At 43.9% G+C, this 16,897-nt stretch overlaps 1 protein-coding gene across 1 annotated transcript in view; it reads right to left on the bottom strand.

Moving 5' to 3' along the window:
* The window catches only part of DPY19L4 (dpy-19 like 4 (C. elegans)), a 69,015-nt gene that overhangs the window by 12,490 nt on the left and 39,628 nt on the right, over positions 1 to 16,897 (bottom strand). The window contains exon 17 of the mRNA XM_019545358.1: positions 11,250 to 11,382. Within this exon, the coding sequence (XP_019400903.1) occupies positions 11,250 to 11,382 (133 nt within the window). The remainder of the gene's footprint in view (positions 1 to 11,249; positions 11,383 to 16,897) is intronic.

Here is a 16,897-nt window from a genome sequence, read left to right as displayed (position 1 = left end):
AAATTTCATGTCTTGGGCCAAATTATCCAAATCCATTCCAAATTCTATCAACTGAGCAGAGCTCATTCTTCAAGCCTGTGTGACGCTACCACCAGCAAGTATTCTCCCTCCCAGAGTCTTCAATCTGGGGCTTGAGATGCTCCCAAATCCACTGCAGTCATCCTACATGGCAGGAATTCATCTAAATGCACCCTATGATTTTGTGAGAGTCTACTATAGCCTCCCTATGGGAGGATCTCAGCTACACACTTTATTTTTATGGAGATTGGGGATTTCTCCCTAGCTCACTCCTTTGGCCTTTTGGCTAAGGGCAAGTGAGACTCGGAGGTTTTTTTTCCTGCAGGTTTTTCTTCTGCAGTGTTCTGCAGGATATCCAGGGGTCAAAACAAACAAATAAACAAACCAACAAAACCATGGTGGGGGGAAAAAAACGAAGCACTGTACACTCCAGCAGCACGGAGCTGCTGAAAAGCAGAGCCGGGCTACTCAGAGCTATGCTGTAGCTGCTGGCCAGGCTTTGCCTGGCAGGATCACCATGGCTACAGCCCTGGGAGGCCCTCAAGACGCCAGGTAAGGCTGCTGGGGCCAACACAGTGCTGGCCCCAGCCTCCCCCACTGCCCCCGGGGTAACTTGATGTGCACAAAAACATGCAGGGCACGAGCATTCCCCAGGGACAAGCAGCTGTGGCACAAGGTGTGCCGCTGCTAGTTGTCCCCAGGGAACCAAATGTCCATGCATGTCTGGATGCGCCCAAAAAATTAAGGGCTGGAAGGGACCTTGAAAGATCATCAAGTCCAAACCCCTGCTCTGGGCAGGAATACTGCCGACATCAAATGATCCCAGCAAAGTGTCTGTCCAGTCTCCTCTTGAAGATTTCCAAGGTTAGGGACACTTCCCACCAAGACAATACAAGGCCCATCCACTAACACTCTCTGGGTTCAACCCCTTCACCAGTTCCCAACCCACCAGACCGTGGATTCTGCCAGCCCACAATCTGCCAGTTTGTTTTTTAAGAGCATCATGGGAGACCATATCAAAGACCTTTTTAAAATCCAGGTATATGACATCAACCACATGTCCCACATCTAAGCCGTTTGTTACTTGTTCATAGAAGGCTAGGTTGGTCAGACATGACCTGCCTGCAATGAAACCATGTTGGCTATCCTTCAGCATCATGCCTTCTCCCAGTTCCTCGCAAATGGACTTGATAATTTTTTTCCAAAATTTTACTAGGTATTGAAGTCAAACTGACCAGCCTATAGTTTCCCAGATCCTTCCCTCTCCACTTCTTAAAGACTGGTGCCGTGCTGGCCCTTTTCCAATCTTCTTGGACCTCTCTCAAGCACCAGAAGTCTTCAAATACCTTCGCCATCAGTCCCCCAATGACTCCAAACAATTCCATCAGCACTCTCAGGTTTAGTCCATCTGGTCCTGCCGACTTGAAGACATTCAGCCACTCTAAGTCCTCCCTCACCAGTTCGACACTGACCATTTGTTGGCAATTGCCCCCACCACATCCATCTAGGCAGGTGACCCTGGCCGCAGTGCACTGGACAAGTCTTCAACCTTAACTACACAATGCCATTCAAAGTGACCTCTGGCCCACAATGGCTGAGATCCCACGTGTTAGCCCCTGTGAGGCAACAGGGACTATGAGAAGTGGGAACTTTTTTTGTTTTTTTTACAAATATTATTAAAAACATAGTTATCACCCTGCACTTACCAAGCTATGCATATTGAGCAACCTTGTTTTACAAGATTTCATAGCACAGAAACAACTATATACCAAAACACACAGGGCATATCTACACGTGCATTACTGTGCCGTAATTACAGTGCATTAATTTTAGTACCTGTAATGACAGGTACCAACTTAATGCACCATAATTGCACAGTAGTGACAGCACACCCCTTTTGTGACACTAATGTGCAACAGACTAATTTTATTGCACATTAGCACGGTTACTGCCTGTCACACTTACGTGCAGTAGAATTAGTATACTGCACATTTAGCATCTCTTGTAGATGCATCCAGTTGTACATATTAAACCCTTAAACAACATGCATCAACTTCCCAGAAGAACCAAACCCTTACAGAAATCTCTCTCCCCATACAAAATCCCATTAAAAAAACCATTACCTCAGTAACCATGTGAAACTCTGCCCCTCCCATCACTCCTCTCTATTGGTTTAGTGAAACAAGTGTGTCAAGTCCTTTTTCCTCCACTTGCTGCCTCTTCCTCTCTGATCTCTTCTTTGTCCTGACTGATGTAGTATTAGTCACACAGTCCCAGCTTCAGGCACTCTCTTTCAGTGAAAGTCAATCCTTAAACACCCAGAAGTTTCTTACTTTCCATAAACTAGCATTAACACATGCTAATGAAGTCCTTAATAACATTTCTTCCAGTCCCTTTGGTATAGTGCCATCTCCCCCACTAATGACAGATTTATTTTGGTGACACTCAGAAAGCAGCAGACCCTTTCCCATACCCACTTTGCATTTGTGCACTCCCAAAACACGTCCCACTTACTTCTTCCCTGCAACTTTCCCTTGGGCAATTTGATGAGTCTGTCAAACCCCATCTATGTTGCGCTTCTGTCACGAGCAAGGTCAGCCATCTACACTAGGTCAGCACATTCACTTTTCAGTTGTTTACCCGCCACCACTCCCCACACCTTCATCACTTGTCCTTTTGTAAAGTTTCCCACCAGTGCCATCTTGTCTCTCCCACCTTACTGCTTTCAACTTGTTGTGATCCTTCAGGACCTCTCATCCTGCCTTCCCTATTTTATACCTCTGCATGAATCCTTCCATTCTGATGTAATGAATCAGGCTGCCACGCCCATGGGCTCTTCAAAGAGGTTTATTACACTCCTCCATTTCCTCAAAAGTGCAGCTGCGTGAAATCGGGTGATATGCACTGCTTTCCCCTCCCCTCCATTACCACCTTGCATATTGCATTTACATATTTTGCATAGACAAACAATCCCAAGTCCAGCAGCCCCCATCTCTCTTGCTTTGTACAGTTCAGCTCTAGCCAACCTCTCTCTTTTGGCATTGCAGAAGAACACACACATTTCCCTCTGTGCTTTTGCTATCTGCTGCCATGTCTATATACATTCCTGTATATAGAATAATCAGCAGCAGCACAGCCTTAAGTGCCACCACTTTTCCAGCAAAGGACAGTGTCCTTCTGGACCATAACCAAAATATTTGCGGTAGCCTTGCCTTCACCTTTTCCCATGTTTTATTACCTTTCCCTTCCGACATCCATCAGGATCTCTAGCACTCCGATTTCTCTCTCTCATTTGAAGGCCCAGCTTCTCCAAGTCCCTCGAGTTTCCCACTCCCATTATCATGCTTTTCAGTCTATTTAGTTTAGACCCCGTCACTTCTTCATACTGTGTGTGCTTTTGTACCCTTTCCATTGAAATTTGCTAACTGCTACATTTATATCATGCATGCACAGTACACATTTTACCTCATCCCCTCCTAATACCTTTATTCTGCTTATGACCCTTGTCTTTTCTTATTCTTTGTGCTAATGGTTCCATGTCGCACAGAAATAGTAGTTGTGGGGAGGGTGGGGGAGGGGTACCTTTTCTCACCCCTGTATGGATTTTAAGGGACCTGTTTAGCTGTCCATTAATCTGAACTTTACTCTCTGCTTCTCTATACAATAACCTTACCGAACAAAAATCTAGTTTACTGTAACTGTGCTTGTTTTCCTTTCTTGGGTGTGGGACAGTGCATCTCTGATCACTCTGATTGCTTCAGAGGTCCTTCTACATTGTACTGCACATACTTGGTCTTTTTGTATTATCTTCTGGAGCTTTTTCCTTATCTGTCAAAGTGTCTTGGCCATTAACTCACAGTCCATTTTAAGGAGTATAATCGGTCTCCAGTTTTTCAAGAGTTCTCTCTCCCATTTCTTGAAGAGTAAGATTACACCTCTTGTAAAATATTTCCCTGCCTCTCCTGTTTCTGCTATGTCCTTGAAAACTTCCACTTTATTTCTCCCTACCCATGCCTAAAATGTCTCATAAAAATTCATAGGCAGTCCATCCACTCCTGATAATTTCCTTCTTTTAAAGGTTTTTAAACATTCCTTCACCTTAAGCTTATCTTTTCTTCCTCCTTCTCTACTTTCTCTTCAATTTCTACAAGAAATCCTTCATCTTCTTTTGGTATAGCTCTTCAAAAAATCTTCTCATTGCCTCAAATACCTCCTCCTGTTTTTCCACCCAAGTACCACCTTCTTCCTGCACTGCTTTAAACTCGCCTTTTGCCACCTTCTCTGTGGCCGAAAAGTATTGGGACCACTGTTCATTTTCTCCTACCCAGGACTGCTTGTGCTAAGAATATTTTCTCTCGTCTTTTTTTTAAACCACATTTCTAACTCTTGCCTTGTTTTTTCTAGCTCTTCCTGTACCTGTCTTCCTTCTGCAGCTTCCTTCAGCTACAAAGAAAGATGCAGGAGCTGCTCTCTTAGTTCTTTCATTCTTTTCCCTGGGCATCTTTAGCCTTCCCTCCTGAAAAATTCTCCTATCCACTTCTTCACCATTGTTCACCATTCTCTAGTACCCCCAACATATTTCTTCAGTGTTTACCACCCCTCATACTGCCTTGTGTACACCTGACATAACTCTTCATCTTGTAGCAGCTGCACATTTAACTTCCATAGTCCCATGGGGCTCTTGCTGAGACTTGTTTCCACTTTCAGCATCCAGTGATCACTAAAAGCCACATGTATGGTTTCTTTCTTCCTTATCCCCATTTCTTCTGATATAAGCACAAAGTCAGTTCTGGATTGTTTCTTTCCAGTGAGGTCTGTTCCTAGTGAAAACTTTCTCCCCTGCCCATATACCTCTTAGCAACTCTTCTTTTATTATATTTGGTAACAGTCTGGATGAGCTATCTAAAACCGTTTCCTCTTTCCCCTACTCTGTTACCCACTTCAGTCATACAGTTAAAATCTCCTGCTATTACAAATGCAGAAATCTAGAACTCTTGGTTCCAAAATGATACCTTTTATTAGACCAACTGAGAAATTGCAAAAAAATATCTTGTTCTGCAAGCTTTCAGGCTCATGCACCCTTCATCAGGCTCAGGGAAAGTTCAAGATGGTAAAAAGTCCCCATATGTAAGAAATAAACTTCATTTTTGCACAGAGGAAGCAGAAGCTGTTAAGTGCAGTCTCTATCTGACCATGTAAACAGCTAGCTTTTTAAGCAATGCATTCCTTCTCTCCCTCACCAGTGGTGCAAATACACTGAACATTTCTAATTCTGTTCCCTTGACTGACAGTATCATTTGTTGCAATCTGCCACTGATGACTTCTACCTGTTGCTCTCAGTTCTGGGTTCTTGAATAATATTGCTACCCCTGCTGCTCTGTTCTTATTTGTCCTTGACCACCAAGATGGTCTCCATCTCCACCTTTCCTCAAAGTGCTCATAATCCTGCTTCCCTGGTATACCCACTTTTGTAGGCAGATTATTCCTGACCTTACTTGGTCCAACCTCTCCCTGTCCTCTCACCTAAGGGGTCCTGCCAGCCAGGCTCTGGCTATGCCCCTTCCCCTGGAGCAGTGAGGAGGCAGCAACCCTGACAGGAGCTGCAGCCCCTGTAGCCCCTGTCAGTGTCCCAGAGCATGAGCCTTTTCCCAATGAGGAGGCCATGCTGCGGGTGGAGGCAGGGTGGAGAAGGCTGCCACAGACAAGCAGCAGTGGCAACACCAGGGTGGCTTGGGGGACTATAGCCCCCTGTGAGCCCCGGTACCACCACTCACCACAGTCTGCAGCAGATCGGACCCCTGCGCATGACTCCCCACTAGGAAGAGATATGTCCTCCCCAGGCATTAGGACAGGGGCTACTGCTCCATCAGGGCACTGCCCCCTCACTGCTAGGGGTTATTCCCCACTCCCTCCAGTGTCTGGCAGAGGGGACAGAAGGGGGCTTATCCCACCACTAGCCCCCTGCAGGGAGCAAGAGGCAGTGGCAGTTAGGGCAGGCAAACCCTGACTGAAGTCCTGCAGGCGCAGTGGGGATAGAGGGGAGAATAACCCTCCTCTCTGCTCCCTCTGCCTCAGGGGGCCATACCAGCCAGCATTTGGCCATGACCCTGGCCCCTCTGCTGCAACAGTGAGTGGGGAACACCCAGCAGACCCCAGCTTGGGTCTGTGCCAGTGGGACAGGAAGGGGGGAAATTAAACCCCTTCCCTGGCCAGTCTATTCCAATCTACCGTCAGGGCTAGCCACATCCCCACCACTGTAGCAGCCAGCGGATAAATGCAGGTCTGTGCTGGTTGGACAGGAGAGGGAGGGACAGGGAATAAACCTCTTCCCTGACCCCTTCCAGAGACCAGTATCTGGCCAGGCCCCCACCCCTGCTTGTCCCTGCTCTGGGGAACAAAAGGGCAAGACCAGTCTTGTTGGGCTGGAGCAGAGAGCCCACCCCAAAGTGCATGCCGGGATGGTGGGGGACTCTGGTTTAACCTAAACCAGGAAGAGGTCTGGGACAGAAGTTGCATAAACTGGTTTGAGCTCAATCAGTTAAGTCTGATACTACATTCAATCAGGTTTATCTCAAACCGGTTTCAGCCAGTTTGAAACTGAACTTGCGTTCTGTTACAGGTTTAGACCAGTTTCTGATCACTTAAACAGGTTTATGTGCAACTTCTGTCTTTAGCCATTGAGTGCAATCTCCTTTTCGAGTCATGGTGAGCTACACTGTACACATTTGACTTCCTTTTCACCTCCACAGTTGACCTGTGCTTTTCTTTCCCATTTACAATAATTCTCACTTCCTCACCCATCTTAAATGTCTGGCAAAAAAATAAAAATAAAAAAAATTAAAAAATCACCAACTGGGACTCCCAAACAGTTTACCCAGAATTTCTCTGTTGCCCCTTTCTCAGCTTGTTGCATACGATTAGTCTGGCCCCACCCACCATGAAGTGAAACTGGACCAAGCTGCCCTATGCCTCATCTGAATATAAATTTTTGGAGGATCCCTGGATTTGGAACAAGAATACCTGGCTCCAGTTGTGAGTGGGGGGCTAATTAACATACAGATTATTTGGGTGTGGATTGCAGAGGGTGTATCTGGAATACAGAGCAGTGCTGAGCTGTGGGGTCACCGCGGCTTGAAAGGCTGTTGACTCTGCTGAGAACCAGCCCAATTAACTATACGATAAATCACGAGCCTTTTGGTTTTGGACTAATATCATGCATAGTTTGTACTGTCTCTAAGTATGTGACAAAGTATGTATGCTACTTAAAAGTATGTTTATGGAGTACCTATGCTAAAACTTGCAGCAGTTTCAAAAAAGATAAAATGCAACAATGGTGAATGAACTAAGTCTATGGGATCTATATGCAAATTACTACAGCTATGTCCATTTCAAGGTTAGTTTTTTCAGATTTGCTCCTCACTTACATGTGCCCTGGGAGAGCAGGGCCTGAGAGTAAAGAGAGTGGGGACAGCCTGTAGGGGGAAGAAGTTGTAGGGGGGCAAAGGGGCTACCTGACTCTCCCCTCCATTTATTTTCCCTACTGTAGCAGTGGGAAGGGAACAAATTCAACAAAACCTCCAATAATTAGATACTATACCTGGAAAATTATATCAAATTTATACATTTACCATATATAAAACCTAATTACTGGGGGGAGTCATCTTACAATCAATCAGGGTTATCTTCTATTCAAGTAAATACAGTAAGTACTTAGTCAACCGCGCAGATTTTTCATTTTCCAAAAGAGCTCTCTGCAGGCTAGCAGAGTTCCAGGCTGCAACAGCTTCTTGCAAAAAGGGCAGCAAGAATCCCTGTCTGAGAGAGAGAGAGAGAGAGAGAGGAAAGGGCTTAGCTCAAGCACACTTTTCCACCTGGAGGCTTTGGGGTAAGTGAGGCTTGCAGGGGCCTAGGGGCCAGCTGGGGGGCCCCTCTAGCAGGGTTGGAGGTCAGGGCTGGGGGCAGTGGCAGGGCTGGGTGTGGAGGAAGAGCCAGCAAAGCAGGTGGACAGCACGGTAGGGGTGTGTGGGTGGGGGACTAAGGGAGCAGGATGTCCTCAGGTACTCTCAGGCCAGCACAAAAGAACCTTGACATCATCCCCATGCCCTGCAGGGCGTGGAGATGGGCGGGCAGGTGCCACCTGCTCCTGCAAGAAGGTGGCAGTGGCCACGGTGCAGCACTGCAGCTCAAGGGATGCTGCTGTGTGCCAAGCTGCCATCCACAAACCAATCGGGCCAGTCTGGGCCGGCCAGCTCTGTGCCTCAGTGTGGGGCTTTCGGCACTTCAGCAGGAAGCCACATGCAGAGGTAAGCGGGAGCCTGCCTGGAGGCACAGAACCCACCTGGCCCAATGGAATGTAGCTCCCAGTCCACACACCATGGGGCCAGACTGGCTGGCTCCATTCCTCCATGTGGGGCTTCCCACACTCCAGCGGGAAGTTGCCCATCAAAGCAAAGAGCCCGCTCAGCCCAATGGTGTGCGGCTCCCAATTGTAGTACCATAATCTGCACATGAAGGCACATACCGGTGGGCTGGGCCAGCTCCATGCCAGCACATGTAGGCCCTGGGACTTAGCTAGAGGTGTGCACCACCAGGGGCTCTGCCTGCGATGGCCATGAGCGCCCCAAGGGCCCAGTGCCTGCTGCTGCTGAGACACCAGCAGTGGGGTTATGCACCACAAACTACATATCTGCCCACAAGCTCCCCACCCCCCCACACCTCCTTCCAGACAAACCCCACACACCTCCCCCACTGTACACTAGTGCATGGGAGAGCTGTTGCCAGGAGGGACCAAGTGGGGGGTAAGCAGGGAATGAGGAGCACTGGCAGGGCTGGGGGGAAGGGTTGGCTTGGGAGTGAGGGACAATAGCTTATTAGGGCTGCTCAGCACCACAAAGCAGTGCGGGTGGGGGAACTGCATCTGGACCCACATCCTGGTAAGTGAGAGGGGCAGCAGAAGTCCTGATTTTCTGTAATGAAAAACCCAAAATTAAATGCCAAAATACATAGGTATTTAGAATGTATTTTATTATAGTGATTGAGGCACTGGCAAGCTTCCAAATTGCTTTAAAATTGTAAATATATCAATAAAACATTGTGTTCAATTGATACCTGTATATATATATAGCAGCCTTTCATTTTAACCATGGATTTGGGGATTTTAATAAGAGAATTTGCAATTTTTAAACAGCGAAAACCAGAATCCCTGGTTATAACAGTAGGGGCGTGTTGTTTCTGGTAACGAGCAGATAGAAGGTAACAGTGCCAATGTTTTACATACAGTAGAATGAGAAATCATTCCCTTCTCAATGAAACATTTAAAGCTTTTTTGCTCAATTGTTACTTAAGTCCTCCCAACTATGAAATGAGCTCTAGTGCTAAAAATCAACATCATTCAAGCCTACAAACTTTACATTTTTCTGAAACCAACACTTTTTATTTAGGCTTTTGGAACCTGATAGTACAGCCCAAGTCTAGTGCAGACAGGCAAACACCAAAGCAGCAACCTATTGACTATTAATGTATGAGTCAATCAAGTAGCAAAATACTGCATAACATCTTTTTGACTTTACGACAACAGGGTGAGAGCTATGGGGCTCTTTAGCCTGGAAAAGCGCAGGCTCAGGCATGGCCTGATGGACACCTATAAGTTTATCAGGGGTGACCGCCAGGATCTGGGGGAACATTTGTTCACCAGTTCCCCAAGGGATGATGAGGTCGAACGGTTATAAACTACTACAAGATCATTTCAGGCTGGACATAAGGAAGAATTTCTTTACTGTCCAACCCCTGAGTTCTGTAACAGCCTGCCATTGGAGGCGATTCAAGCACCTACACTGAACACCTTCAACAGTAAATTGGATGCTTATCTTGCTGGGATCCTATGACCCCAGCTGACTTCCTGCCCCTGGGGCAGGGGGCTGGACTCAATGATCTTCTGAGGTCCCTTCCAGCCCTAATGTCTATGAAATCCTCACTGAAAATTATCTGTGCTCAGATTGCACCAAAGGAGGCCCGTTCCTGTGAGTTTATCAGACTGGTAGTCCAGACCTTAGAAGCCAGAAAATTAGCACTTAGATTTTACATTTGCCTAACAATCATATGCAAGTCCTTCCTCTTCCACTACCCACATATCCAAGACCACATACAGATTTTGCAGTTTTTTCCTTGAGGATTTCCAAAAAATCTCTCCCTTTCTTTTCATTCCTGCAGCCAAATCTCTCATTTATGACCTCATTATACAATGCCTTTACTTTTGCAACATCCTTCTCTTAATTTTCAGATGCTTACATTACTCTTCAAGTAAATAAAACACAGTTTTATGTTTATCTTGCTCATTGATATGATCACTCTTTCTTTTCAATCACTCCTATGGCTCTTCATCCACAATCCTCTCAAAATTTAGGCATTCTCTTGTCACCTTCACAGCATAAAGATGTCAGCTTTTTCACAAATAACCTTTGTGTTTTGCTCCATATGACCCCCTATACACAGTAAAACTTGCCCAAACAAATTCCATGTCCCTCTAATTTGGGATAAGGAAGGAATGCTTTCCATTAGGTCACACTGGCATAGAGTGTGGGGAGTTGCTTCCCTCTAAATGTGGGGTATCTTCCTTCCCCAAGACCATCTGGTCATAAATTAGCCAACTACTTCCTGTCATTGCAGTGGCAGGGCATTGGCAGTGCCCTTTTCTCTCCTGATTTCACTTACTGCATGTAATAGGACGTTCTTTATGTTTCATGTATTGTATCTTGTACTTGTGTAAAAGAGCTTGAGAGATTTTTTTTGCAAGCCCAGGGGACTGGACTCGATAGCCCAGAAAGCCCTGTCCAGTCTCTTGTCCCTAATATGTTCTTAAAACATACTTTTGCCAAGCTGCTTACATGCATATAGAATGCATACTATTATTACCTTTTCTCTAACCTCTTTGCATTTGTCTCTACTTAGAGCATAAGCAGGAACGATTTGTTCCTAAGCATTTGGAATGCACCTAACACTGTGTTTGCTACCATAAATAATACATGCTGTGAGCTAGCGTGGGAAAGAGCACACACAAGAGATGAGCTTGGACCCCATAAGTAACTCACAGGACTCTCAGGGTGTCTTCTATCTTCTTTGAAAATATTGTTTTCAGCATTCCTATACTTCTAAATCAAGCACTCCATTTTCTACATAACAAATAAACCATGAATCACCAATACCACAGCAAGTTTATGGAATTAGATACTTACATTCTCATTTCTTTTTAGAAGATCATCATCATTATATAAAGGCAGACTTGTCACCATCCATCCAGTACACAACTTAATCACACCCATTAACTGAGGACTTCCTGCAAACACAGCAGCAACAGGAGCCTGTCTTCTGTAAAAAGACAGCTTCACTTCATGCATCTGAATATACAGATATCTTTTCTAAACAATATTTTGCATCAGTTCTAACACTCAAATGAATTTTAATGTGTTATGGTAAAAATTCTAGTCTGTTAACTAGAACTACATACCATACATTTAAGTGAAATTACCATTCTCAGCAATCAGATATATAGTGCATTAATAGCATGATGGCTGTGCTTTCAAAGCTGGAAGGTAGCCCAGAACCAATTAAAAAGGCCTCTTGATAGAGCATTTGGTGAAAGAGGTCTGATAGCTATTCACACCTACATCTTTTACTACATGAAAAGTTCACTTGCTGTGGTCTTGAAAGGATGAGAACTTTCATTTCCAGGTTAGGTTCTTCTCCCCATAAGAGGCTTGAGAGAAGGGGAAAATAGGAAAAGCAATGCAGTAACAACTGAGAAAATGGAAGCCTGCATATTTACACATAGAAAACATAGCTCCTGCCAAAAAAAATAAAATAAAATCTTTAAAAAAAAAAAATGTTATACTTAGAAAATGTACAACTATATTTTAGCTGCCCAAGTACAACAGGCTATTAAAAAGTTCCTTTCTTCCCACTCTGCTGCAGAAAAAAACCAATCCTTTCTAAATAATCAATTTCATGGCATCATATGCTTTATCCCAGGATAGGTTTTACTTTATTCAGAGATGTGCTGGTAAAGAACAATTATGTATGTGCTTGTTTATATATACAGAAGGAATGTACTGATGGTATATTTCCCAATCTACTAGTCAACTTTAAGGGATTTTTTTTATGGTAAGTAGGGAGGTAGGGAAGAAGGGAGGTATTTATTGGGGTTTAAGTTCATTTTTTGATTATTTACAGGTCTCATTCTGGATTGAAGAGAACATTTTGTGTAGAATTATTTTTAATTGATGGCAAACACGCTTAGAACCTAGGACAGGCATTTTTCCTGTATTTAAAAAAACCTACAATAAATTTGCTCTGCAATAATTTAAAGAAAGTGACTTGTAACCATAATATTTAATTTAAATTATAATAGAGGTATCTAGTTCAGTATTCAAAAAGTCCTACTTTCATCAAAAAAACAGAACAGCAGCAGAAAACTAATGATAGCCAAACTGCTCTTTGCAGAGTGTCTTTCAAAGCAATTCACTATGATTAATTATGTACTTAACGCATGATATATGTAAGCTAATGCAAAAGTCATTAGGGGCTTGGCATTATTCCATTTGCTACCACAAATGGCAGTGACAGATAACCTACACTGCTATTAATACTAAGTAAGAATTGGCTGGAACATCCCAATTATCAGGCTTGTCTTTTCAAAAGATGCATAGGTTAACAATTAAAAACCTAAATACAGTGCACAGCATCCTTCTAAAAATAGGAGATAAAGGATATTAACTATGTGAACTTTTAAGCAGCTTGCTGATATTAAAAAAATTAGTGCTTTACTTTAAACTGCATGTACCCCTGTTCCAAGCCCAGAAGAGGCAGCATGTTAGTTGGACCCAGCTCACCAGATGTCTATATAGATCAGGCACTTTAAGCGGGGCTTGTTTGGTACTTTCATCTAACAGCTCATTGACTCAGCTTTAGATAAAAGTGCCAAAAGGCTCTGTTGAAGCGCCCGATTTATACAAACACTGGGTTGAAGTAAAATGCTGCTTCTTCTGGTAAAGCCCACTTTTTTGTTTATTTTGTTTTTAACATCTGCAAACAGCCTCACTCTCAACAGTGCAATTCCAAGTGAAGTCAACAAAAGATGGTCTGGGTGAGAGCAAAACAGGACCCCTAGCTCTCAATGGGGAAGTAGGAAGGTTGCTGTCGAGAGACAGCATTTACCTGCCCAAAACTGGAAAGAGTATCTTTGGGCACCATTTGGCCAGCCTAGTGAAGAGAGCTTTAAACTAGGTTTTACAGGAGATGGTGAACAAAACCTTGCAGCAACAGAGCAAATGATCCAGAGGGGAGAGAATCAGAAGCAACAGTTCAGCTGAGGGAAAGGGACAGAGCCAGAGGACAGCAGCAAGGAAAGCAAAATGGAAACAAGTAGATCAGAATACAAAATTTGGAACAGACTGCCTAGGGAAGTTGTGGACTCTCCATCACTAGAGATGTTCAAGAAGAGGTTGGACAGCCACTGAGTCAGGGATGATCTAGGCATAGCTATGCCTATTTTCTACCATGGGTATTTCCTGTGCTTCTGGACTTTGCTGGTTGCATCCCGCCCCCACTTTTTTTTTCCTGCTGTGTGTATCAGGGTGTTTTTAAGCCTTCCCAGAGGCATCAGTTGTTAGCTACAGCTAAGGTTCGGGACTTCAACTAGGATGCACAAATTCTCCTGACAGAAGCAAAGCCAGGGGTTTCTGGATAAAGGGTCTTGCCCTTCTGCTCAGGAACAGACCGATCACCATATTTGGGGTCACAAAGAAATTATACCCCATGGTCAGACTGGTATGAACCGTGGGGGTTTTTGCCTTCCTCTGTAATGGGGGGGTGTGGCCCTCTGCCCAGGACCAAGTGTACGTTGTCAACATTTTACAGAAGCAGGACATTGGCTACCATGTTTCTCCTGCTTTACCTGTGCCAGGTTAGGGTGTTAGGTTTATGTTGTAAGGGTAATCTTATGGTTGTACAGAATGGTTTGGATAGGCATAATCCTTTCTCAGGCAAGGGGTTGGACTAGATGACCTCTGGAAGTCCTTTCCAGCTTTACTTCTCTATGACTTCTTTGAATGTACACAAATGTGAGAAATATGAGGAACAAACAAGATGAGCTGGAAGTCACAGTATGAAAAGAACTATGATCTGATTGGTATCACAGAGACTTGGGTGGGAGAGCTCTTACAACTGCAACTTCAAACATTAAGGAAAGACAGGTTTGAGATAAAATATGTTGACCTTATATCAAAAACAAAGACCTGTTCCCTGGTTTATGACAAAGAAAAGAGCAAATCAGCATGTATTTGGGTGAAAATAAAAGGTGAAAGATGCAGCACTGATATAGAGGTTGGGATTTATTACAAAGTCAAAAAGAAAGGGCAGAAGAGGCACTCCTCAAAGTGGTGACAAAATTATCTGAAAATTATGAGATGGTACTGGTGGGAAACTTCAATTTTCCAGAAATCCGCTGCAAGAATAATGCAGCCAAACAACGTTGAGCAAGTTTCTAATTTGTGTGGAGGATAAATTTCTATTCCAGAAAGTTGAGGGTACAACTACCAGTTCCCCCACCTGGGTTCCTATCCTGATCAATAGGGAAGAACTGGTGGAGGATGTGAAGTTGATGAGAAACTTGGTAGGAAGTGATCATAATACGATAGAATTAAATGATCCTAAAATGAAGAAAATATGAGGTCAGCAGAACTAAAGAGAATGGATTTAAAAAAAGATGGATTTCAACTGACTCAAGGAGATAGTAAGGCATGGTGCCATGAAAGGACAGACTGAAGGATAAAAGAACCCATAAGGGCAGGAAGCTTCTAAAGAATATAGTACTGGGAGCCCAACAGGAAGCTATTCTGACATGATGGAAGCCCAAGAAGAATGGCAAGAGACAAACGTGGCTGTACAAGAACTTCTAGGATGCCTCAAAGAATAAAGGCAACGGAAAGATGGACATGACATCAAGGAAGCATATCAGGAAATAACAAATACTTTCAAGGACACAATCCAGAAGGCAAATATTTTAAAAAGAGCTGCACATTAAGCAGCCAATTAGTTCAACTGATTAAAGCATAGTATTAATAATGCCAAGGTAACAGGTTCCATCCCCATGTGGGACACAAGACCTTTTCTGCTTCAGACAGGGGTTTGGGCTAGAGGTCCCTTCCAGCCCTACTTCTCTATGATTTCTACGATGAGGAAAGTTATAAACAACAAGAAGAGGTTCTATAACTATGTTGGCCAAAGACCAAGGAAACTACAGTTCCATTGTTAAATAGCAAGGGCAAACAGAAGATGCAAATATGGCAAAGCTGTTCAACAGCTACTTTGTCTTGGTCTTCAAACAAAAAAACAAACTGCAACCAGGTAGCTGATAAGAAAGGGGATAAGCTGAGAGATTAGATAACACAAGACAGTCTGAGAACTTTTTATGGGACTCAATAAACTCGAGTCAGCAGGGCCCATTTAATTTAATCCTAAAGTACTGAAGCAACTGGAAGAGCTCTCAGGGACCTTGACAATAATATTTACAATGTCATGGGTGAGGTACCAGAGGGTTGAAAAAGGGCCAAAGTGCCCTTTTTTAAAAAGGCAAAAAGGGGGACCTGGGAACTATACACCGGTTAGCTTTCCTGGGAATACCCAGGAAATTTCTGGAGCATACCATAAGTAAGTCCACTGGGCAAGTAAGTTTCTAGAAAAGAAAAGGGTTCTCCAAAGGAGCCAGAATGAATGTATTAAAAGCAAATGCCAAACAAACTTCATCTCCTTCTCTGACACAGTTAACTAGTTGGGTGGATGAAAGGAATGCAGTGGATCTAGTGTATCTGGACTTCAGCAAGGCTTTTGACCTTCTCATGGTCACTGGAAAAATGCAAGCTGGACAAAACTATGGTAAGGTGGATAGACAACCAGTAGCCATAAACAAAGGATAATTAAATGGATCCATGTCAGAATTGCAGGAGGTTTTGAGAAGCATTCCACAGGGGTCTGTCCTGGGCCCAGTGCTACTTAATATGTTTTATAATTTGGATGCTGGAATAGAAAACACCTTGAGCAAAATTCACAGGTAACAATACTGGGAAGGACTGTGAACATACTGGAGGACAGAAGCACAATTCAGAAGGATCCTGACAGATTGGAAAGCTGGGGTGGAGCTAAAAGGATGAAGTTCAGCGCTGACAAATACAAGTGGTTAAACCTCAGGAAGATTAACTGAAAACACAAATACAAAATGGGTGACAATTTGCTGAATGTCAGGATTAGGGAGAAATCCTGGTGGACCAGACTCAGGACGAGTCTGCAGTGTGATGCAGCTGCACAAAACGTGAATGCAATTTTGGGCTGCATCAGTAAGAGTATCAGGTGCAAAACACAGGAAATAATAGTTATCATAAACCCACCCCAAAACCAGGAAAGATTTTGAGTGTTTAGTGTTTCCCACAGAGACATCTGTGCCCAGTTCTATTTGGCCAGCATTCTCTTTGGTCTCATTTAAAAGCCACTATTAAGTTGCATTGATTTATGTCATTTTTATCACTGTATGGATTATATTACACTTTCTGTACGTATCTTTACAATTTGGTGTATAAATTAGTCAATGGAACAGAGGAACACTTACCTAAGGAAAAGGAAGACGACAAAATTACTAAGTATCTCTTCTGATTGGCAATTATTCGTACCCTACTAACACACTCTCAACCATAAACAGAAAGGGCCATTGTTGGAATGGACACTGAAAGTGTTTTCTGCCTGCAATGGGACTCTTTAGCCTGGAAAAGCGCAGGCTCAGGGGTGATCTGATGGCCACCTATAAGTTTATCAGGGGTGACCACCAGGATCTGGG

Source organism: Crocodylus porosus, unplaced genomic scaffold (genome assembly GCF_001723895.1).
Source record: "Crocodylus porosus isolate Cpor-Errol unplaced genomic scaffold, CroPor_comp1, whole genome shotgun sequence".
NCBI lineage: Eukaryota > Metazoa > Chordata > Crocodylia > Crocodylidae > Crocodylus > Crocodylus porosus.
The sequence above is the reverse complement of the archived record's forward strand: the minus strand, read 5'-3'. Positions and strand labels throughout refer to the sequence as shown.